This window comes from Microcebus murinus, chromosome 17 (assembly GCF_040939455.1).
Source record: "Microcebus murinus isolate Inina chromosome 17, M.murinus_Inina_mat1.0, whole genome shotgun sequence".
Taxonomy (NCBI): domain Eukaryota; kingdom Metazoa; phylum Chordata; class Mammalia; order Primates; family Cheirogaleidae; genus Microcebus; species Microcebus murinus.
In genome coordinates this window covers 16037746-16061340 of record NC_134120.1, presented here as the reverse complement: position 1 = coordinate 16061340, position 23595 = coordinate 16037746, and the positions used below count along the sequence as shown (strand labels likewise).

The following is a 23595-nucleotide window of genomic DNA, read 5'->3' as shown; positions in this document are numbered from 1 at the left end:
TAAAGGTGTCATGGGTTTCTTGAGATATTTCATCGCTATTTTCATGAAAAGTTGCCTTTTTAACTTAAAGGTGGTTTTGGAGTCCTATTTTACAACCAGATGTTGATTTAAAACAACATGTTTAGGACATTCTCTCATCACTGTGGAATATAATAAAAAGAGATACAAAATGAAGGCAGGAAAGAAATTATATGAATTCCATGACTTGAGTATAGGTTCGGCAGATGGGGCCGTGGTGGGAGCCCTGTGTATTTGATAGCGTGGAGGCAAGAGCTAGAATAAAATGCTTTTGTGCTTAAGATGGTTCTGTTGGGATGGGAGGGTTGTTTTGGTTTTTTACTATTTCACTCCAGGCAGTGTTTGTTTTGTCTGTTAGGGCTTTACCAAATCAGTTATCAGGTGAAGCCCTTTGCATATCATTTCTTTCACCTTGGTGGAAATCTTTTCCTCTGAGTGTTTTGAGTTGGCGTTAGTACTAGGTGGGCTGAAAGCCAGCGCTCACCTGGATCCCAGCAGTTTCTGAGGCCATTGGCCCGCAGGGTGCTGGCAGAAGCATGTGTCCTGGGTTGTTTTCAGACTCTGTCTTGCCTGTGTTCCCAGTGGCTCCGAATTCCACCAAGGGTCACTGGGCACACCCTCGCCTACAGTAAATATTTGTGCTTCCTCCGTGCCGGCCTGCTTCGCTCGGTTCCCAGGAGCACAGGTGGGCAGGGGGGTGTGGGCCGCAGCTCCCAGGTGCCATCCACAGGTGCCACAGAGAGCACCTGGGCACCGCCCGCCGACATCCACTGCCCGCCTGTGCCCCTTCCATGCTGCGCCTTCAGACTGCACGGTACCATCGAGTCAAGTGGAGTCACTGAGGCTTCGTAGCATAGAAGTCTGTGGAAAAGCGCGGCTTTCTGTGATGGGAGCCGTCCGGCTCACTCCACGATTACTCATTCGGCCTGCAGCGGGTGAGAGGATCCCATGTAATTATAAACAGCCTCCTCTGACTAAGGCCAGTGACGGGAAGCCCTGTCATGTTATCAGAGGGCATCTGGTCATGGATTTTTGGGCAGAGGCCGTTTAGGGTTCGGGGGTGTGGTCTTTGGGAGCCTTTGCCAGTGCAGGGAGTTTGGACCTTTCCGTTCAGTTCACAGGGTCCGGGGAGTTTTTGTTGGCCAAGATCTGCCACGTTAAATTGGCCACTTGAGGCCTGAAGGAAGTCTCTAGCTTCGATAAAGGCAATGGCATGGCAGGCTTTAAGGCATTTTAATATATGGCTCTTCTTCTCTCTTGCCCGGTTTTGCTGCTGTTTTCAGGGGCCTAATTGTATCTGAGGTTAATGAGTGAGCGATTTATCTATCGGAAAGAGATTTATTCTTTGGACACTCTCCTGTCTAGTATTATAATTTGTGTGACTATTCATTTTAATTCATTGAAAAGACTAAGTCACTTGCCTTGTTCATTACTTGAAAATAATTTGTCGTCTTGTTAGTCTGAGTTACCAAATATTTATTTATTTTTAAAAATCTGCCCAAGATAGTACTTCACACATACTTTTTTGTGATAGACACTGAAGGGTACTTGTTTTTCCCTTTCACTTGTCAGTTTTTAATGAGCTAAAGTTTTCTTTAAGGTCGATTTGTTTTCACTTGATTTATTTTTTTATTTTTTAATGTATCCTTTAACAGCCTTAAAACATTGGGCTGAGTGAATGTAGCGGTCAAAGACAAGTAATTGATTTGTAAGATTCATCAGACTGGGGAAATCCTCCTTAATTTTGTTCAGCTGGTTTTAAAAAAAAAAATTTCTTTTTAATTCTTTGTTTATTGATGGGAGGCCACTTACCCCAGGCAGAATGGTTTTGCTTGCGTGTGTGCCAGGGAACTCTCTGTTTCTGGGAAAAACAAAGAATGTAACAGCTAGAAAGATTATGAAAGCTGAAGGGTGTGAGTGTCAAAGAGGGGGAGTTGGTGGGGGGAAGAGAATGAGAAGACAAGACACAGTCAGGGCCCTGTCACCTGTGTGGAACTGCAAATGCCTGGTGATGTTGAATTTATCTCCTTGTAGGGATAGTGCCATTAAAATCTGCATTTTGAGCATGACACAGGACTGAAAGCTTGGATGACAAAGCCAGCATCTCAGTTTAGCAATTACCAGTTTAGGGGAAAAAAAAAAGCGTTATAAACTCCACAGTGAGATTCAGCAGAGCGGTGTGGGCGGGACACCCTGGGCAGGGAGCAGCCCAGCCTCCTCATCTGCCTAATCCTGGGTCTTATTCTTGTCACAGTTAAATCGCCTTTTTGTTGTGCTTGTGTACATCTATATTTGGCTCTGCTGCTTTTTGGGGGGAGGGGAGAAGCGTGGGCTAATTCGCAAGCTCCCAAATGGAGAGTGCACCGGTTGGAGTCTGATGGCCTCCCAACCTTAAGGTGAAGCTCGTTCATTTACTTAGCAAATATGTACTGAGCCCCTCGGGGCCACTGCCCATCTAGTTGCTGGAGGCACCAGCATAAACTGGAGAGGCCAAGTGCTCCTTAGGGCCGGGGCCAGCGACCTGCACAGCCACCTGTGGCCACCTGCCTCTCTGCCTGCAGGGAGCTTCAGCCTGGTGGGGCCCACCCATAATGAGCAAGTCAATAGCTAAACTAATTAGAGATAGTGTTAGGGGCCATAAAAAAAAACAAAAAAAAAAGAAATCAGGATAAGAGAATAACAGTTGCATGGGTGGGCGACCTGTTATATGACAGTACACTTTTGTTTGCTTCTGCCATCATGGCTTCTTTCGGTTTCCAATGTGGCTGTTTTTGGTTAGTATGGAAGTTGTGGCTCACATGAGGTTAGTGGTTTGTTTTTTTTGTTTTGTTTTGTTTTAAAAAAACGTACTTTAAAAACCTTTTAAAACATCATTCCCGCAGAAAGCTATCAACCGTTATGCCTAGCAGGGAAAAATGGTCATTGATCTCAGAGCAGAATGAAAGGCTATCTCCTGGGGAAAAAAATACGTCCACTCATCCAAGATGGCCCAAGGATCATCTCATCTAATATTGGAAGCTGGGAATATCCTCGGAGTGAGTTAGTTATTCTGCCCTCCGAGAGGTGTGGCAATTTAGGTAAAGGGTTGAACTTGAGGCTGTACCACTGGCAGCCAGAGTAACTATTCTTTATCTCCCAGTTGCGTTGTTCACCAAATGGAGTTTCGTGAGATTAAGTGACCTGCAATATAGCAAGGCTCTAGTTTTTCTTTTTTTTTTCTTCCCAAGTCAAGACTTATTGTGGTGATCCATCAAATCAGGCCTGGTAGGTCGATGATGATTCTACAACTATAAATAAATAGGGGGGGGGATAAATTGGAGGGGGGAGGGTGAACGTGAGCACATACGCAGAGCAACACGTTTGTGAGACTACTCCGTTACTTCCCAGGCTTCTTCACTCAGCACTAGTGAGAACAAAACTGTCTTTTTCTGAGTCTCTAAGTGAGCGAGAGCATGAGTTCCTGTGCTGTGCCTGGGAACAGGGGAAGCCCTTGAGGCCTTCTGTGGTCTAAATGTGACCGGTGCTAACAGTCACCCAGGCTCACCGAGTGCTGGCCGCTGTGCTGGAGCAAAGGGCGTGCGTCCTCATCGCATGGGAGGCATCACTGTCGTAGTTGAGGGAAATCGTGACATCTGATTCTTTTGAGTTGCTAGTGGAAGAGCTAAAAGACAAACCCGGGTGCGTCTCACCCTAGGGTGTGATGCTGATGTGGTATCCTAAATCAAGTACACTAAAGCAGCCATTGCAGGAAAAAGTCTGATCTTTGTCCAATGTCCAACTGTTGTATTTTAGGTAGGGCCTGCCCCTCCAGTGAGTGACATATTCCTTCACGTTGCTGCTCAAAATTGCAGATTTCACAAAACCAGAAAGGTCCTCTGCGGCCAGCGCCTGCTGCACCCGCCGGCATCAGTCCTCCTGGCTTTGTTTCTTGCCTCTCTAGATCCGTCATCTTCTGACATTGCAATGCTGCTGATTGAGTCTGTGTTGTTTGCTACCTGTCAGAATGTAAACGCCATGAGGAGTAACAGGCCTGCCAGGTAGTGGTGCTGGCTGGCCAGTGAGAATTTGTTGGAGGAGGGGAATTTGTTGGAGGAGGGAACAAGAGAGGAAAGCAGACCCTGAGCCTGAGGAGGGTCTACAAAAGGAAGGGAGTGTCCTGGTGGTCTTCCACCAGGTGTTCACAAGGACTTCGTGATCCTGGTTTTGGTCATTTGGAGGCTGTGGTTTCCTCTGAGCTGTCAGTACTTGGAGGTGAGTTGTCAGTAGGCCACCTGCTTCCCACCTTATGTGTTAGTAAAATGGAAGTGGCTCTCACTGCTTTGAGATCAGTCCAATTGCCAGACGTTCCTACCTGTTGTAAGGCTGGACTTTGCCTCTCTTTCAGAAAGAGGTCTGTCCACAGGGGAATAGTTTTGTGAAGCTCCTTACAGCTGTTGATTGAGGTTACGAATGTTTTACCCATTGTGGGTTTTTCCCACCTAATTGCCGTTCTGACTTTCAGTGTTCAACATGCTGCAGTTACATGTTCCGTTGTGGTTTCACTTAGCCTTAATCCTTTATTAATTGCCTCTTGTTCAGACTCCCTGAGAGCAGATTATCCTTCACTTTCGACTTCTACTCCATTGCCATTGGATTTCTTTGTTTCAGTCTTGACATCAGAGAAATAACCAAGGATGGGTTGGTGACAGCAAGTGAGGCTGTTTTATTTTTCTCCAACGTATGCCTGTTTTAGCAGTATTACACCTTAAAATGACATAGCTGGCCGCTGCCCAGCTTGTGAAGTCGACTTGCTTAATGATAGACAGTGATATTTTCCAGCATATACTTAGCACAGAGCTCAAGATTTACCCCAGACCCTACCCCCAAGTGCCTAGCCTGCCCCGGGGCCATCACGCTGCCCTGTGAAGCACTTCCCCTGCAGAACTACTGTGTGACTGGCATGTGATGTAAGCAAGTGACCAAGACGTGGCCCTGTCCACAAGGAGCTTCCAGACCAATAGAAGAAATGGGCACGTAAGGAAACACTTGCCACGCTTGCCCTACGGAGAGGCTTCTGCCAGCAGGAGTGGAGCTTGGGGGCTAGGAGGTCTTCTTGGGGTCAGTGGAGCTTGCTGTAAGGGTTACTTGCAGACCAGGCAGGACATTTCTAGCAGAAGAGAAAGCACAGTGTCTTTTGAGTACTGAAAGTCAAAGTCGCTCGACTTGGCTAACTGTATAAGGCACATGGAAGATGGTATTGGAGGGGCAGGCAGGGGCCAGAGCTGGGCATGGATGCCACGGTAGTTTGGACCTTATGTTGTAGGTTACAGAGAACCAGTGCACAGTGAGAGACTTAGGCAATTTGGGTTACTACATGGCTCTATTAACAAGATGTGGAGAAGAAGAGATGGGGGCTTGCGGTGAATTTCATCCTCAAGGTGCTTAATCAATGACATTGGGGTGGCCAGAAAGGGCCCTCATTTGTTTGCCTGATGCTCACGCCTGAGACCAGACTTGGCCATTAGTTCGTAGTTTACAGTCAAGGAAGAGGAGGTGTGCATGGGGGCGGGGTGTGAGCCCACCCAGGGACAGCTGCAGAGTGAAGAGAGGCTGGGCATGAAGCCTCGGGGAGCATCCACATATAGCTTGGTGTTTCTCGGGTCTGCATTTTTTGTGGCAGAGTCCCTGTGCTCTTCCACACCTGCAACGCTTTGCTGGATGTTCGGTATTCTAGCCTTGCTACTCCCACCGGCCGAGTTGGCATCACCTGGGAGCTGGTTAAAAAAAGCACATTCTGATGCCAGATCCCCGGCGTCACTCAGCCCAGCCAGGGCTAGGAGACTCCTGCTGATGCGAACGTCTTTTCCAATCATATGAGGCAGGGGGAGCCTCGTCTTCTCCTTTTGTGGTCTTTATAGGAACTATTTACCTCTTAAAACTTCCTCAAAATTCTGGGCTACGGAACATATATAGAGTATAAATCTAATTAGCCATTAATAAGTGTATTTGGCTGGCATACATTGTCATCTCCATATAGATACCATGTCTTTCATTGAGATGGCATGTGTCTGGTTAGGGTTTGGGGGAGGTTCGCTGCTGGAACGATAATTGTTGGGGTCCTCCGTTGCTGCTTCAGTATAGCCACAGTATGTTGTCCCTGCAGGATGAGAAAGTCCCTGTGCACGTTCCCATGGCCTGTGGTAATCTAGCACGCTTTATGCTCCCTACTGACCCCGTGGGGAGAGAGCTCTTCCTGTTTGTGGGGCTGCTTGCTGCATCTGCAAGTGGCATATATTTGATATAATTGCCATTGCTCTTTAATAGTCTCTCATGCCACGTTAGTGGCATAGAAATTGGAGGTTAATTCCAACAAACGTTTTCTCAATCATTTGCATATTTTGAGACCTATTTAAGAGTTTGTTTAGTATGTGAAGACTCGATCCAGGCTGAGGCTTATACATCTTTATTTAAAAGAAGCCTTTTCAGGATTGGGGGGAAAAATCAGCAACAGACATGAAAAATGACCCTGACAATTTAAGCAACTGGAATAAAAGCTTATAATGGTACGTAATGTGCTAAGGGCCCATTTTATAATGTGAACTCTCTTTCTGGTTTATAAGTGATTATCAACAGTCTAACCAGGGTTTCTGGAGTTAACTGTTTTCTTATTTTCTCCCTGAGTCCCCAAACATTAATATTTCTTGTGTCCTTTAGATTTGAATATTTGCATGTTTTTCACACATGGGTATATGAACTCCACAAGTTAGTTAGTATGTTCATGCTTTCGGTTAAAAGTGGCTCATGATTTTGGTTTTGGTATCAGGTGATACTGCTGAAACGAGGTGCACTGTGAAACTTTTTTTTTCCTTTACCATTTTGTTATATGTTTGAGAATATTTGAGTTTAGAACTTTAAGACCCTCTGGGAAATGCCCTTGTGGTTCCCACATTGTGGAAAAGTGAAGAAAATAAAGCAAGTTCAGGAAAAATGGGATTTATGTGGAAAACAAATTCTGTATCTAGTTATTTATTGTCAGGTATGATGAGATAAACGTGCTGAGAACTCTGCATTTTGGCAACTTGGGAAAGACCATGTTTCCAAATACATAACCCTGGGAAGAAGTGAACCTATTACAGTGTTTGGTAAGAAGTCAGGGAACCAAGACATATTTATTAACAGCAAGGTTCCCTGGTAAATACAGACACGCTTAAGATGTAGACAGTGGCCTGAAGTGACTTGCAGCAGGTCCAAGAGAATTAAGATTTACACACTTGAAAAGGAACAAACAATACAGAAAGGCACAAGATTCAGTGGCCAAAAGAGTGGTCCAAATAGACCATAGGAATTAAGAGAATGGAGAGTCTCATTATTATAGGGTGGTTTGTCCTGGGAAGAAGAGGAGGAGGAGGAGGTGCTGGCTGCCTGGAGCCTGGAAGAATCAGATTTCCATAGGGGCAAGAGTAGAAAGCATAGGGAATCGCCAGTGACTGGGGAGACACCAGGGCTGGGTGGGCTGCTGAGGTTGAAGTTATTAGATTGATCTGTTTGGAGAACCAGACAGATGTGGCTGTTATTGACAAGTGGTTTAAATTGGATTCCCCACTCACTGCCTAATAGAAATTCTAAAGCATGGGGCAAAAGTGAAAGAAGGACCCATGTTCTGTTGTTACATATAACAGAAGCCTGACCGCCACAGTTATTAGGGGAAAGGTACATTTTGTTCTATGCAAATTCTCGTCATCTGTCCTGTTTACCTTTACCTCATGAGTATTTAACACATTTTTCTTTAGGGTCAGGGACAGGGAGAAACATATATCCATAAAACAGAGTCATCTGGTGGTATAAGCTTTTTTTTTATTTTTTGAGACAGAGTCTCACTCTGTTGCCTGAGCTACAGTGCCGTGGCGTCAGCCTAGCTCACAGCAACCTGAAACTCCTGGGCTCAGGCGATCCTTCTGCCTCAGCCTCCCGAGTAGCTGGGACTACAGGCATGCGCCACTATGCCTGGCTAATTTTTTCTGTATATTTTTAGTTGGGCAGTTAATTTCTTTCTAATTTTAGTAGAGACGGGGTCTCGCTCTTGCTCAGGCTGTTCTTGAACTCCTGACCTTGGGCGATCTGCCTGCGTTGGCCTCTGAGAGTGTTAGGATTACAGGCTTGAGCCACTGCGCCCGGCTTATAAACTCTTAATGTTCGAGCAGACACCCTTACAAGGGAGGGGTGGTGTACACAGGAACTGTACCCTACTCAAGATAACAGAGCCTGCCCTGGGTTTTCATCAAAGGCCCATCAAAATCCATTCTCACTTAAGACAGTAATTTAAGGGACAATTTTTAAAAATCGGAAGGCCCTCAGATTTCTATGAGATTAACCATTACTAAGACCACCAAGATCCAAATGCACATCCTTTTTGGATGAGTCAGACATAAGGAAAAATCTCCAATGTGTGGCCAGTTTTCGAGATGTAGTAACAGACTCCAGTGTTCGAGCTGATGGCTGGCCAGCCAGGATTTCTAATGCTTCATTTCTTTTAAAAATTTCTTTTCTTCTTGATAATATATGGGCCCAGGGGTTCTGCATGTGAACCTGCCATATATTTATCTGTATAACTGGGGACAATGTGCGTCCTCTGACACCGAGTTCTCTCCAGCATTGGGGTTTGGGGCATTCTCACAATGTAGCCCTCTGCTGATCATAGTTTTTTCTTTCTGTGATGATAACTGTGAAGCACAATTGTTTTCCTTTTGATTTTAAAATTCCATTTTAAGAAGTCTTGTTGGGGGTATGGTGTAGTGCTCAGAATAACAGAAAGTTCAAGTGTCTGGTGGTTTGTTTGCATGTTTAATAGACTTGAAGATAAAACTTCAAAAGGTTTATTTTGCAAAATATTTTACTGAGAGTTGAGGGGGTACTTTTGTCTCCCCGAGGAATCCCAGGATTTCACAGGCAGTCTTGTGTTTTTGATAGCGGGCCGAACGTGGTTGGCGCGGTAGCATTAGGAATACACCTGATTTAAGTGTTCTTTTGCAACTTACTGCAAGTGCACGATCCCTTATCTGTCATTCCAAAGTGCAGAAAGCCCTGGAAACTGAAAACATCTTTGTAGGTTTGTAGGAACAAAACCCGACATGAACAGACCTGCGAGTGTTTCTGGGCTGTACACATAACACTTCACGCAGCCCTTCAGGCCTCTTGTCGCACAGATACCAACCTTTGACTGTGGGCCTGCTGGGGATGCTGTGTAATGATTGGAATAAGCACTGAGCCATCCTTCTAAAATGAGGAAAAAGTCAGAATTCTGGAGCACATTTGGCCTCAGGGGTTTCTGATAAAGGCTGGCCTTAATGGGGTGTTAGTTTGCTAGGGTTGCCATGACAAAGTTCCATGGACTAAGAGGCTAACAATGGACATTTATTGGCTGAGGGTTCTCCAGGCCAGAAATCTGACACCAAGGTGTCCTTAGGGCCCTGGGAAAAGCCCTTTCTTGCCTTTTCTTGCTCCTGGTGGGCCTTCATGTCCACTTCCCTGCGCACCTGTCATTTCCATGTCCAGATTTCCCCTTTTCATAACATCACCAGTCATACTGAATTAGGGCCCAACCTCGTGACCTCATTTTAACTTGATTACCTCCATGAAGACCCTATTTACAAACCAGGTCACATTCTGAAGTCCTAGGGGTTGAGACTTCAATGTATCTTTTTGGGGAACACAGTTCCCTGTCCCATAAGACAGGGAGGGAATGGTTCAAGACAGGCTGCTCCATTGTGTGTGTGTGTGTGTGTGTGTGTGTGTGTGTGTTTGCACCAATGCCAAGTCCAAGACCTTCGCCTCTTGGCTTGCCTGGTGCCCCAGGGAACGTGTGTAAGCTGCAATTGGCTACCCACATCTCCTGGATAGCCCCACCTGAGGGAGGAATCCTTCCCCTTGGAGAAGCTTGTCTGTGAGAAGAAGGACTGGTCTTGCAGTGAGAACTGAACTGGGTCTAGAGTAAGTTCCTGAGGTAGCTCTGGCACCGTTGTCACTCCCACCCCTGAGAAGTCTAGAATGTTCCCAGGTATGTTGAAGTTTTATACAGAAAGTGCTTAGGAAGCTGCTTGGCTTGTAATAAACACTTGGGTGGCGAGGTTGACACTTATGCATGGGACATGCTTACCAGTGTACATAACCTTGTACCAGTAAACTCCACTGTTCCCCCGTGTGCTGGGTAAACGGACCCTGTAAAGCCACTCTCGGCGGCATGACACTGATAACAGGTTGTGTGGTGTTCACTAACTTGAGTGGCATCCCCGTCAGCTAGACCTTTGTCCTGAGCGCCAGGTACACAGGTGATCAGCAGGGTCCCTCCCTGGGGTGCTGAAGGGATGCTGTGAGCCTTCGTGCACGCATCTTTAGTCCTGGTATCCCGGGAGTGATGGTGGCAGTGAACTGCAAGCCACGTCCTGGGAACTGGTGACTCTTCCAGAATTAATTAAAAGTATCTTTTTTCTCCCTGTTTAGTTAATAAAGGCTGAATTCCCCGAGGAGATCTTTACTTTAGAACTTGCTCCCTTTTCTAGTTAGACACAGCTCAGTGTTGACTCCACTTTGGCATCAAGTTCAAAGTCCCTGTGCTTGACCAGCGTCATTTTCTTTTTGATCGTAAGGACATGGGTGAGATTAACCGTGGAATTGACTTTCAGGGTTGAGAGAGAATAATTAGTTTGGAAGTCTGTTCCCATGCTTGATTTCTATGCAGTTCTTGTGTCTCTGTAGGTGTTTTGTAGGCAACTTACTTTATAAATCGAGGATGGAGGAGACAGTTGATAAAGAGAATAAAATAACTAAACAGTTAAGAATGTATTTTTGAACTTTTGTTTCATAAAGTTCTAGTTGGATTCGCTTTTCTTTTTTTAAGCACGAGGGAAGTGGGCGAGCTGGTCTGGTAACTCGGTATTCCACCAGGCTCTTGTAGGAACAGATCCTATCTTGGGATTTTTCTCTTTGCTTTCTGGTCTCAACCATTCATTTCCTTTTTCTTATCTGTGCAATGGGGATATGGAAATAATCCTTGCTAGGATTGTCGTAGCGATTAGAGATGGCATCTCTGTGAGGCACCAGGCACAATGCCATGAGAAGTTGCTTAATAAATGATACTGGAAGTTATTACCATTGCTCATAAAGTTTTTCCTGCATTTCTGATCATTTTAGAAAAATCATCATTTAGAAACTTCTTTGAGTTCTTAATATACACCACCTTTCGTAAAGGCAAAATCCGCATTATGAATGCTCCTGTCTGACTTTGGTCTTTGGAGGGCAGGGGTGGACGGCCTCTTTGTGGGCAGGGTCTGTGTCTGTTTGCCTTTATCCCCTGCCCCCCCATTTTGGTGCCACCTTGGTCCTTTGTGCCTGGTGAGCACTCCATGACTATTTTGAGGAATTAAATCGATTTCGAAGCAGTTTCCAAAAGGGAACAGTTTTTTTCCCCTTTTCCTTGTGGCCTTATGAGTTTGGCTCTATCAAAGTATATATGTTATAAAAGAAAGATGTTTTCTTAACTTCTGGTAGTTGCACATATATGGGGAGAATACATAATAGAAGATGCTATTCTGTAGCATAATAGAAGATGCTATCACCTTTATGCTAAGGCGAAAAAGGCAAGTCATGGATTATCTTTTGTGTGTGTGTGTGTGTGTGTGTGGCTATGTGGATATTTCAGTAATTTGTAAATAAAACTTTTGCTTTTAGTGTCTTGCACTGAATATTTATACTACCAGAAGATTAGAGAATATTGGTCTTGAACAACTATTTTTAAGAAAAGAAACTGTTGTAGCTTAAATACTTTTATGAACCACCACGTATGCTCCTTATAGTTGCCCCCTGGTTGCCAGGGGTATCTGTGGCCCAAGGTTGGGACCCCCAAGGGACTGGTTATAAATGGCAAGGGCAGGGTACAAGGAGGAAGTTAGTCTTGGCTTGAGATTTCAACTTGACTAAGGAGGTCTTAGAATGCAGGTGTAAACCACTAGTTGCTCCAAACAACAAAATCTGAAGTCTCCAAAAGTGCAGTTTTCAGCAGCTTCACAGAATATGCTTAAGTCATAAAGTTTCAGTGCCTTTTTCCCCCCTGTTTAGGACCAACATAAGAATGCATTTGACTGTAATCTAACACTTGCTCTCTTGGGTTTCAAAAATCGTACATATTTAAGATAAAGCGGCTCGTTGGCAAGATTGGTGACTAGGGATGTATTTCAAAGTATACTTCATGCCTTTAAGTAAATCTTGAAGGCTGGGACATATGTACATATTCTTTCAAAAATCTTCAATAGTCATCTATTTGAGGCAGTTTTCTGGGTAGAGAAAATAGTTGAAGCCTTTTTGGGTTTGGTATTGAGGTGTAGGCTGGCCATGAAATGACAGGGTTCAGTGCCTCATCGAAGAGTAGATTTTAGTTGAAGTGTATGTGTAACTATGGGGAGTATTTTCATAACTTTATTGTACTGGTAGAAGTAGTACTTGCCTGCAGTAGAAAATTTAGAAAAAAATAAAAACCATAAATGAGAAAATAAACATAATTCGTAAGTTTATTACATAGAATAACTATTAACTTTTTAGTTATGTTTTTCTCAATTTCTTTCATATATATTTTTTGAGTTGGTCATATTTTTAGATCCTGCTTATTCCTTAATATCATACCGTGATTCTCTCATTTTAAGATATTCATTGCATATCTGATTTTTAATAGCTTATAATCTAGCATATGATTGTACCATAATTTATTTAATCACTTTTCTGTTGGGCTTGGAAGGTTGCTTCTGATTTTTTTCCTATTATTTATGATGCTGTAGTGAATATCTTTTGCAGATAAATATTTACCTCCATCTATGATTATTTGTTTGGGATTAATCCTTAGAAATAAATTTGATGAATCACAGGGCATCCACTCTTGGAAAGCTCTAGATACTTCTGCCACATTGGCTTTTCAGAAAACATGTAATACTTTGGCTTTCCAGTAGTAGAATAGTAAAATTGAAATGTCTGCCTCTCTCTAGAAAGTGTTAACTCTTTTCAGTCTTTGATAATTTGTTGGCTAAAAACTTCAGTTTCAATATTATTGCACGGAGTCATGTGTTTTATTTCTTCTCTCACACTTTCTAGGTATTTTTTTCCTTATCGCATGTAAATGTTTTTGTGTTATTTCTTCATTGAGGATATAAATCATTGACGTAACACTGACAGTAATAGGCAAAGTGGAAAAGAATGAGGAACCCTTCAACAAAACAAGTTGTCATTTAACAAAACGGGTTTCGCAATGAAACTTTCTCTGGGTTGGCTAAGTCTCAGTGTGTCGGGTGGACAAAATAAATTTGGTCTGTGGCGCTGTGTAATCAGCCCTCTGCTCTTTGCTAACAGGGAAGAAAGTCGGGAACCTCTCACAGGCTACCCCAGTACCATACTGAGCACCTTTTTTTTACAGGGAAGAATTGTTGTTTCCCTGTGTTATGGTAGGGTTGCTACTTAGGAGGCATGGTTGAAAAATGAAGACCTTTCTCATTGTTCTTCTGATATCCACGTATCTTGGAAGGGCACCTTTATAGCTGGTAGACAAGGCAGTGTCATTGTAACCCGGCTGCAGTCCGACTGTCATCCACCTTGACATTTCACCCTTTGGAGGCAACACCTACCCCGTCCTTCCTCCTCGTTGCCCTGCCCTCCCCTCAACCCCCAAATTTGTGGATATCAGCGAAGACTATTCTGATAAAAGTGAGTAAACAGTAAGTGCAAAAGAACATAGAACGCTTCCGGCGAGTCAGGTGAAGATGGTTAAGCATCACCTGTCAATGGCATGTCGGGACCAACTGTCCTTGTTCAGTGTGTCCCAGAAGGTTGAATGACAGGGCAAACCCAGAAAGTCTCGTTTTCAACTCCCCTGACAAATGACCCCATCTGCACTGTAATTTGCATAGTGGTGGTGAAGGTGGAATGAGACCGAGTCAGGTTTCTATGTTTGGATCATTTTAAGCCTAGTTGAGATCTACTAGAGATAACAGGAGCCAGGGGCCCAGGGAGAGGAAACAGAATTTTTAGCATGGGGCTCTATGCCAAGAAGGAAACAGACAACAATTAAGAAACTTTTCTCTTGGACGTTTTGCAACATCAGAATGGATTTTACCAGCATTTCTTGGTGGCTTCTGAGAGAGCAGATACCTGTGAATTTTGGCAGCTGCTGGACTCCTTGGGATTTCATTCCAGTTACAAGGCTCTGCCTTCCGGCCATTGATTTCGTGCGGTTTCTGATGTGTCTCTTATCTCTAAGATGGGATGATGTGTCCCTTCTATTTTTTCCCCTCAAACGTAATCTTGTGTGTCCCGATGAGGTGTCTAGTTTGTGAGTCAACAATGAGATATAATGCGGCTCCTAAGATTCTTCGGGGCGTATTTTGGGGTCTGCCCTACCTAGACATGTAGATTTGGAGGCCAGTCTGAATTTTCGAACTTCTAGTTGAAATAGCACCAAATTATTAGGATCCTCTGATGAGAGACAGCTCAGACCATCATCATTTAATGGGCGCTTGCAGACTTATGTATAGACGCGTCATCATGAACATGGAGCAAAAGATTTGAGGGCCCCTTGTGTAATGACGTATACTGTCAAGAGCCCGAGACCTGGAGGTTGATGTGGACTCCCCTGTCCTCCTAATCTGCCTACCTGCCATACTCAGTTGGCCACCCATCTGAGACCATCTTTGGATGAGTGTGCAGTCCTTCCTTTTTGATCCTCCCCACTTCTCTGTATAGACTTTTCTTGCTCTTTGGTGTAGAAGCCTTCCGGCTGGTCTCTGTGCCTATTGTCCTTATAATGAATCTGATCTTGAATCTTCTATATGTCAACAACCTCATGATGATGGTGAAGGCAATGGCAATCATTTGAGTGCTTTCTAAATGTCAAACACTATTGTGATTTTAATCTTCCCGATAGTCTTTTTATAAGGGAAGCAGTGCTATGATCCCCATTTCATAGATGGTGAAACCGAGGCCCGGAGAGGCTACGTGAGTTTCTCAAAGTCATGGAGCTGCAAATAGGGAAGCTGGGATTTGAGCCCAGCAGGAATGTCTGGCTGCCTTGTCTCCTGAGCCCTCAACTGCAGCTGTGCCAGACTTTTCAATGTTCCAAACCCCAGCTCCAGGCAAAGGTCCTGTGATCTTTCTGCCTGGAAAACCCTCACCTTGTTCTTGGCCCAGGCGTCCCAGCCCTGTGTGGGCCTTCAGACAGCTCTGTGGCAGTGGCGCCCAGATGGACCAGTGCACAGCAGTCACCTGGGACACCCAATAAATACAGAGCCCCAGATCCTGACCCTGGAGATTCTGATCTAGCAGGTCTGGGGTGGGGCCAGGCTCCCAGATTTCAGATGACTCTGGCTTGCGAGAGACCGAGGACTGCTGCTGTTGCATTCCCCGGGCACTTTGTCACCATCATTGTTTTATTTCTCTCTGCTCTGTTCACATGGCCAGCGACAGTGCAGTGTCTTTTATTTCTGGAGCTTGTCTCCTTGCCTGGCATATAGTAGTAGGTGCTCAGTAAATAGAAGGTTGTTTGAATCCCAATCCCAGTTTGTTGTCTACTTGGAAAAGCTGAAAGGAAGAATGGGATGCCTAAGCAGCTTTTACTAAGCAGAGAAAACAAAAGGTTTGCAAACTAGAATTTCTCTTCTAATCCGCATGTTCCTACAAGGTGTGGTGGGCTTCTTATTAGAGAGTCACGTCATCAATGCTAACCCTGAGTTGTAACTGAACGGCAGCCACTGGAAGAGTAAGTAGGTGCCGAGAGTGAGTTCTGGGGATCTTTGTTGTGAATAAGATTCCCAGTTTGATCATCTCTACTGGGATCCCCGGGGGCTTCCACGCGGTCTGAATGAGGAGGAAGCATGGACTACCGGGCAGGCTGTGGTTGGCCGGCGCCCAGTGTGTGCTGTGAGGCAATCAGCATCGGCTCTGTAATCATGGCAGAAGCAGGGTGTCAAAAGGAGCAACAGAGAGCCTCAAGTGTCTCCTAAGAGAGGAGGGATGAGAATGATAATTACGGCTGTGGTTTATGGGGGCGCTTGCGCCGTGTGTTTGGCACTGTGCTGGGTACTCGTATTAATGCCTAATTTTCTCTGATCCTTGCCAGTGACCCCCTGAGTTAGGCATTGTCACTCCCATTTTATTCGTGAACAGGCTGGAGTTAAGAGTAGTTAAGCCCCAGCAGAAAGGGAAAGGAGCCATCTGGGCGACTGTTTCCCCTCTCCCCTACAACTTACACCCTACCATCCTTTAACCAGCTCGGGTACCTTGGCCTTTGGCTGAATTCTGTTCCAGGAAGTTTCCTTGGTCAATCTTTCACAGGGTTGAGGATAGCTTAGTACCTACGTGGATGAGCACTCGAGACCTTATGTGTTCAGATATGACTTCCTTATTACAGCTGGAAGACATACTGTCTGACACTGAGACACCACCCACCGCTGCGTGTGTCACTCACTGTGGGCTGTTCAAGCAAGGGATACAGACTGGGGTAAATGAATGACCAGCGGAAGAATGTGGATGTTCTATTAAGGTGCATGCTTAGCCCTCTATTGCAGTTATATAGTAGCCAGCAATCATGATAGCCAAGGGGCATAAAGAGATGGCAGCGGAGTTTATGGTATTTCTTAGAACCCAGGATTGTGTGCGGTGTGCTGGGAGCCTGTTCTTGAGATAACATTGAAAATCAGGCCTTGAGGTGTTTTCTTTGGCTGATGTTTGTTCTTTTAAAGCGATAGCTTGGTGGCTACACATAGGAATTTTATTTAGTTCATGTAGCTGAAAAAGACTCTTTGCAAACACCATCTAGAACAGTGGTTCTCTGGGTGTGGTTCCTGGATCAGGAGCCACGGAGACACCACTCCGTGAGCCTCAGTGGGAACTTGTTAGAAATGCAGATCGCTAGGGCTCCACCCTGGACCAGATTCAGCTTTGGGCAAGGCACAGAGCAATCTGTGTTTTAACCATCCCCTCCTCTAGGTGATTCTGATACACTGAAGTCTGAGCATCACTCACCTGGAAAGTGACACCTGATTCACACACTCCCACCCCCCCATCCTGAGACCATGAGCTCCCATTTAGGAAGGTGCTCAGGCTGGGTGCTGGCTCTTGCTTCATCTTTCTGAGGTTGAGGATTTCCGTATAAGGAGAAGTGGGAGTATCTGGTTAGATGTTCTTTAACCAAATAAAGATTTATAGCTTATGGATAAGAGGCAAGATTGACTCAGATCTTCTAAACCAGAATGTTAAAAATATTCACCCTTAATGAGATAATAGAACAGATTCTATTGCTGTTGTTTTTTTTTTGGATATGTGTTATAGCTTCTATTAAGATGCATTTTATGGGTAATAAATACTGTATATACACAGACAATATTTTTCGCAGACCTTTGATTTGTTGTTGTTGTTTTTTTTTTTTGGTATTGACTACAGTCCTGTTTACTACCAAACTTTTAATTTTTTCATACTTTTAAAGGGTTTCATGGCATGTTTATTATCTGTGATATCAAATAGAAATCAACATAGTCTCAGCATTTTAAGGTACTCTATGCGATGTTTGGGAATATCCTGGACATTGCAAAGTAAGAGCTAATAGTCATGGTTTATCCACTAAAGGATAATTTTCAAATTGCATAAAGTTAACATGATGGATGAATGGAAATAAATCTTCGGCTATAGATAATTAGATGAGGGGAAATTTGGGTGTTAAATACATGAGAGCCTTTTTATGATTTTTCAGGATCGCAAGTGTGAAACAAAAGGAATTCTCCTGGGCCCCAAATTCTTACAAAGTGATAGTTTGACTAGATCTGAGCTACCCCAGGTTTAGCAATGCTAGAAAATAGGAGTGGACTAAACTCTCTTAGTAGGTAGTCCACATTAAGTAATAGTTTCAATATACATCTTGCTAAAAGATTTCAGTTTCCCATGGAAATAATTATTAAAGATAGCGTGATGTGTGTGAGAAATTCTGGGACTTGTAGTCAGTAAATCTGAAATTTAATCTAGACTTTACTCAAATTTATAACTTCAGGCAAATCTCTAGGCTTTAGTTTTGGGGGATTTTTTTTTTTTTTATCTGTAAGATGGCAGGTGCTGGTAATGGCTGTTTTACCTCCACTAATCACTTACACACTGGAAATAAGAATATGAATAAGATATAAACTAAACTTTCTAGCTAAATTTTGCTAATCTGAACAAATTCTATATACCTTTTAATATGTTCTGATCTTTTCAGAATCTAGGTTAAAAAAGCAGCAAATTAATCTGAATTATAGGGAAAATTATCTTTAAAGTTAGAATGTGGGTTTCGTTTTCTTTTTTTATTTGATTTTAAATAAACATTATTGGCTCTGGTTGATAGAAACTTTTTTCAGAGTATACTGATTTAGTAGGCATGTTAAAAGTGTTATTGCTTAGTGAGTGAAAATAACATGAGCTGGGATAGAAACTTTTTTCAAAGTATACTGATTTAGTAGGCATGTTAAAAATGTTATTGCTTAGTGTGTGAAAATAACACGAGCTGGGACTTTACCTGATAATATGCATTTTCATTTAGGTTTAACTACTTTGTTTTAAATTAAAAGTATAATCCTGTTAAATCTGAAATATTTTCTTGCAGTGATCCGTATGTGAAACTTTCGTTGTACGTAGCGGATGAGAATAGAGAACTTGCTTTGGTGCAGACAAAAACAATTAAAAAGGTAGGTTCTCCATCCTTAACTAAGTTTCATCAAAGTCATCAATCCAGTTAAAGAATGTACAGTCATGTGCTGCATAACACCCTTTCAATCTATGGTAGATCACATATGCCATGGTGGTTCCATAAAATTATAATGGAGCTGTGCTATACAGATGTACCACTTTTTATCTTTTGTACCATAGTTTTACTGTACCTTTTCTTATGTTTAGACATACAAATACCATTATGTTACAATTGCCTACAGTATTCAGCACAGTAACATTGCCATACAGGTTTGTAGCCTAGGAGCAATTAACCATACTGTATAGCCTATGTGTGTAGTAGGCTATATCATCTAGATTTGTATAAGTACACTCTGTGATGTTCCCACAATGACAAAATTGCCTAATGACACATTTCCCCGAACATATACCCATCGTTAAGCAACACATGACTGGATTTGGTTTTGTAGAAGTTGATATTTTAAGGATAAGATGGCAATATTTTATTTCAAGCATATTGCAGTATTAAATCTATAAGGTCTCCACAGACCAAAACTTGTCAGTATTAACTCAAGATATCCATTCTGGTTTTCAGTTAAATGACTATAAAAAATAGTATTCTAAAAATAAGCCTTATTACAAGTAGTAATTTTTTTTCTTGCAAAGAATACAGTCAAATGAGGATTGTTCTAGTTGCCTTATTTCTTTTTTAAAGAAACTAAAAATAATTTAAAATACATTTAATGAAATGGAGTGGTTTGTGGTGTTGGTAGGCACAAAAGGAATGATTTAACTTGAAACAGCTATTACCAGGGGAAGGGAAATACTTGGCTAGCTACATGAAAACATAAAATATATTAATAATAAAGCTATATGTGTATGTATATGCATATGTTTTGTTTTCATAAGTCTTATGTACATGTTTCATTAAAGATTTGTATCCATAATTATATCCATGTATTTATATTTATATACATATGGGGTAAATATGTGCATATATTGTACATAATTTGGGAGCTTTACTGAAGATGGCATGTTTTCTTCTGTGCTTTAGTATTATTTATGGATTACTATTTTTTTCCTTTCCCTTGGGAAGGTGGTTAGATAGTCTAACACTTTGTTAAACATTTCCTGGACAGCATGATTGCTTTAAAAAAATTCTATTAATAACTCTCCTGCTGCTATGCAGACACCTCATATCCACCCGATGGGTCATTTTGTGTAAGGAACGGTAGCTGCAGCATGTCCTCCACCTGGCATTAGGACGGGCATTAAAAGTCAGTTTTGCAAACGGGAGCCGGCATTGTGATTAGTGGGGAGAGGATGCCTGGGAAGGACGGAGGCCATTGTTCCCCCTTTAGTTGCTGTGGCTGGCTCAGCCACCAGGAGAGCAGGGGACCCCCTCCCCCCTTGCATCCTTGCAAGTGAGGCAGCCCCCTAGGGGACTTGCTTGCTTGCTGGATGCGGAGCTAAGGACCAAAGCCGGGGATTGGGGCTCTTGCAATGTATTTCCCTCCAAGGGGAGGTCCTCTGTGTCCCTCCCTCCCCGCAGCAGAGAGTGCAGCTCCGTGGCTGGGGCTGCCTTGCTTCTCCTGGTTCGTATGTCCGTGCTGCTCTCGGGTGGCAGACCTACCCTCGTGCCCTCATCCTCCTCTCCTCGCGGTGCTGTGGCTGGTTCTTCATTTGTTTTGTGCTCTTATGTTGTTGTTTGCTTCCCTTGCCTGTCATTTCCTGTGTGCATTTCCTCCCAGCTGCCCCCCAGGACCGCTGCAGCCCGGGGTGGCCGGGCCTGCCACTGTGCTCCGGGCTCCTCTCCAGCTCCCCTGCGCATTGCCATCCCCGGCTCCGTTCATGGTGCAAAGTATGAAACCCCATTATTTAGGATTAGATTCACTGTGGAGTTGTAGGTGGAGAAAGTGCTGATTTTTTAAAATGCCAGTCTAGTGTTAATATGAGTTCTATGTTTTATATTTTTATGGTGTGCTGTATTGCTTTTTTCTTTCTTTTTTTTTTTTTTAAGAGAAACTTCTTCCTGAACTGGTATGTTAAAGGAAATAGATTGATAAAGGCAAATAGCACTTTGAGTAAAATATTTCTGTAGATGCTGGTGAGGTGGTGATTTTCCAGTCTCAGTTTTTTTACATATAATTTTTAAGAGCCGTGTTTAAAAGTATTAGGCAATGTGCAAATGCACAGACATACATATTCCTTCATAGCATGGGCTTCATCTTAGTTTTGAAGGATATTTGGCAGCCTGTCTTTTGTCCATTCCGATGACAGAATTATCTTTGCCTTGTTCTTATGAGGTGAATATTTCAATCTATTTCAATAGATTGATGGGTGGATGAATGGAGGGAGAGGAGGATTGAAGGATAAGTAGGCAAGTATTTTTTAACCTGGTTATTTTAGGAAAAAAATTCTGTTTTGGCTTATCACTGGCAGGTTTTTTTTCTGATTATAAAATCTGCTCATTAATATAGTTCTCTATAAAATGTTCTTCAGATTTCAGTATTTATATAAATAATGAACACTTTCAGCCTTCCCCCATCTACTCTATTGCTCTCCAAAACACATTTGTAGCAGGTAAAGGGAAAGTCAGCAAAGTTAATTTCCTTCTTGATAGAAAAATCATATCAGCGCTAATTTTCTTGAGGGAAATTTTTATATTTTCATGAGGATGGCTCTTTGTATGTCCCTGCTGTTTTTTCTGGTAATAGCCTGCAATTTATGGTTTCATATCTATGAATCATCGGTTTCATAAATATACTCCCTCTCCCTCTAGTTTGGTTTATAGAATAGTCTCAAATAATTGACTAAATGCTGCTTTTATTGCCATTTTGAAAATCTCTTAGCTGTTTTTTTAATCAAGAAAGATGTTTAAGCAAACATGTAGACTGTATTGCATTAGTAAATGTTACTGTTTCAAAGACTGTAAAAGATAATACAAAATAATTTCTCTTCCAGACGCTGAACCCTAAATGGAATGAAGAATTCTACTTTAGAGTAAGTGTTTCATTTTGGGGGATAATAATTGTTATTGATATCTTGATTTGACATATTGATATCTAGATTCATATTGAGGGAATGCTGGTGCATTTTTAACAAGAAATTCCTTTTAGAATGAAAAATGGCTAGGTAGCCTCTTAATGTGTTATGAATTTTGAAAGACTATGAGTAGTGGTCACAACATTTGGACTTGTTCCATTTGGGAATGTTTTGGGGAAATAAAAACAAAGTTATCCAAATACCATATTATCTTTTCAACTCAGCTTTCTTTAAAAAATAGGATAAAATATAATTTAAAACAGTGTAATTCTATGAGATATGGGTTATGAATTATTTTAGAGTAAAACACAATGTGATTAAAAAGTATAAAAATTGCCATTTATGAACCAGTTAGGAAGGAAAAGTTTTGTAATTCACATATTTAGTGTGTATATGGGTAATACATTACTTCTGGAATCTAAATATGGCTGAATTAGGTAAAATTTCATAAACCTTTTATGTTTAATATTTAGAATAGGTAGAAATGACTGGATTCTGTGAATTGGCAAAGATTTCTTATTAGTGAGCTGTTGTGATTTTGCTGTGGTTTGTTACCAAAATTTGGGAAATATTAAACAGCTTGGCTGTTTGTTTGAAAGAAAGAAAGGGTTTTCTCTTCAACATGAAGATATTTTAATTGTATGGCTGTGATATTTAAAGCTGCTTATCTCCAAGTAAGTTCTTCTGATTAGTGCACAATCCCAAAGAGTAATATTACTGTCAGACTTACTGGTCCCGATTTCTTTCTTTCAATCACAATAGTATTTTTTGTGTTTCAGACTTGGATTACTACATACAGAATCTGTCTTCTATTATGTTCAGAGCTGAAATATGGCACTGATATTTTAATACTTGGTGAGAGTCTATGTGTAGCCTCCACCAGATGTATTTTACATTACTCTGCGAAGGACTGGAAAGCTAATGCGGGCTGATAGGTGCTTAGTTAACTCTCAAATATGCTTTCTGCTTGTGAAACTCTGAATTATTTAGAGATCTTTCAGTTGAACACTTTGGCCATAATGATGTCAATTTTAGTACATCTAAAACTTTTTCCAGCTAATCTTGGCTATAGATATATTTAAATTCTGTTTTTGTGGTTTTTTTAAGGCCTTTGTTTTTATTCATCCTGCAAATCTTAATTGAGTGCCTACTATGTGCCGGCTCCTGCCTGTAGCCTGTGGCTGGATTGGTTAGCAGCATAGGCCTTCACAGAGGTTCTAAAGAGATAGCAAGCCCACTGTCCATCTGTTTGTGCTGTCGTTGAGCTACGGGCAGGCCAAGGGGTCAGAAGTACAAGTCGAGCTCTCTGTTCTTGTAATGTCAAATATTATTTCATTCCCTTCCCCGTGATAGAGCAGCCACAGCCTAGTAACAGGAGACCTGGGTCACATCTCTGGCTTTACCGTTTACAGCCTTTGTGACCCTGGAAAAGCCACCTGAGCACTCTCAATCTCCTTATCTCTCATCTAGGGGAGAGAAGTCCTTACTTGCTATGGTTGTTTCTGGGATTTACATGCAGTGATAAATGAGAACACGTAGCACCTGGTCACACATGGGGTTGTACTTAGTAAATGATACCCAAGTGTGGATGATGATATGGGCCATTTTGGTAAGGTTTTAGTAAAGTGAAAGAAGGAAGCAAAAAGACATTAAAAGCCCAGTAGCTCTGACATTGGCCCCACGTTGCTGGAAGTAGGGACATCTGTTATTTCTGGATCTCTCTAATCACTCACAGCCTAAGCTTTGGAGACAGGTTTGCCGTACAGGTGCAGTCCTGGTTGCCCTACCCTCTAACTGTGGGCTCTTGGGCAAGATTCATCACCCTCAGGGTCT

At 42.6% G+C, this 23595-nt stretch overlaps 1 protein-coding gene across 4 annotated transcripts in view; it reads left to right on the top strand.

Moving 5' to 3' along the window:
• The window catches only part of NEDD4L (NEDD4 like E3 ubiquitin protein ligase), a 327232-nt gene that overhangs the window by 155860 nt on the left and 147777 nt on the right, over positions 1-23595 (top strand). For all 4 annotated transcript variants that reach the window (XM_020282099.2, XM_020282100.2, XM_075993837.1 and 1 more), the window contains 2 exons: positions 18656-18737; positions 21682-21720. In XM_020282099.2, the coding sequence (XP_020137688.2) occupies positions 18656-18737; positions 21682-21720 (121 nt within the window). The remainder of the gene's footprint in view (positions 1-18655; positions 18738-21681; positions 21721-23595) is intronic.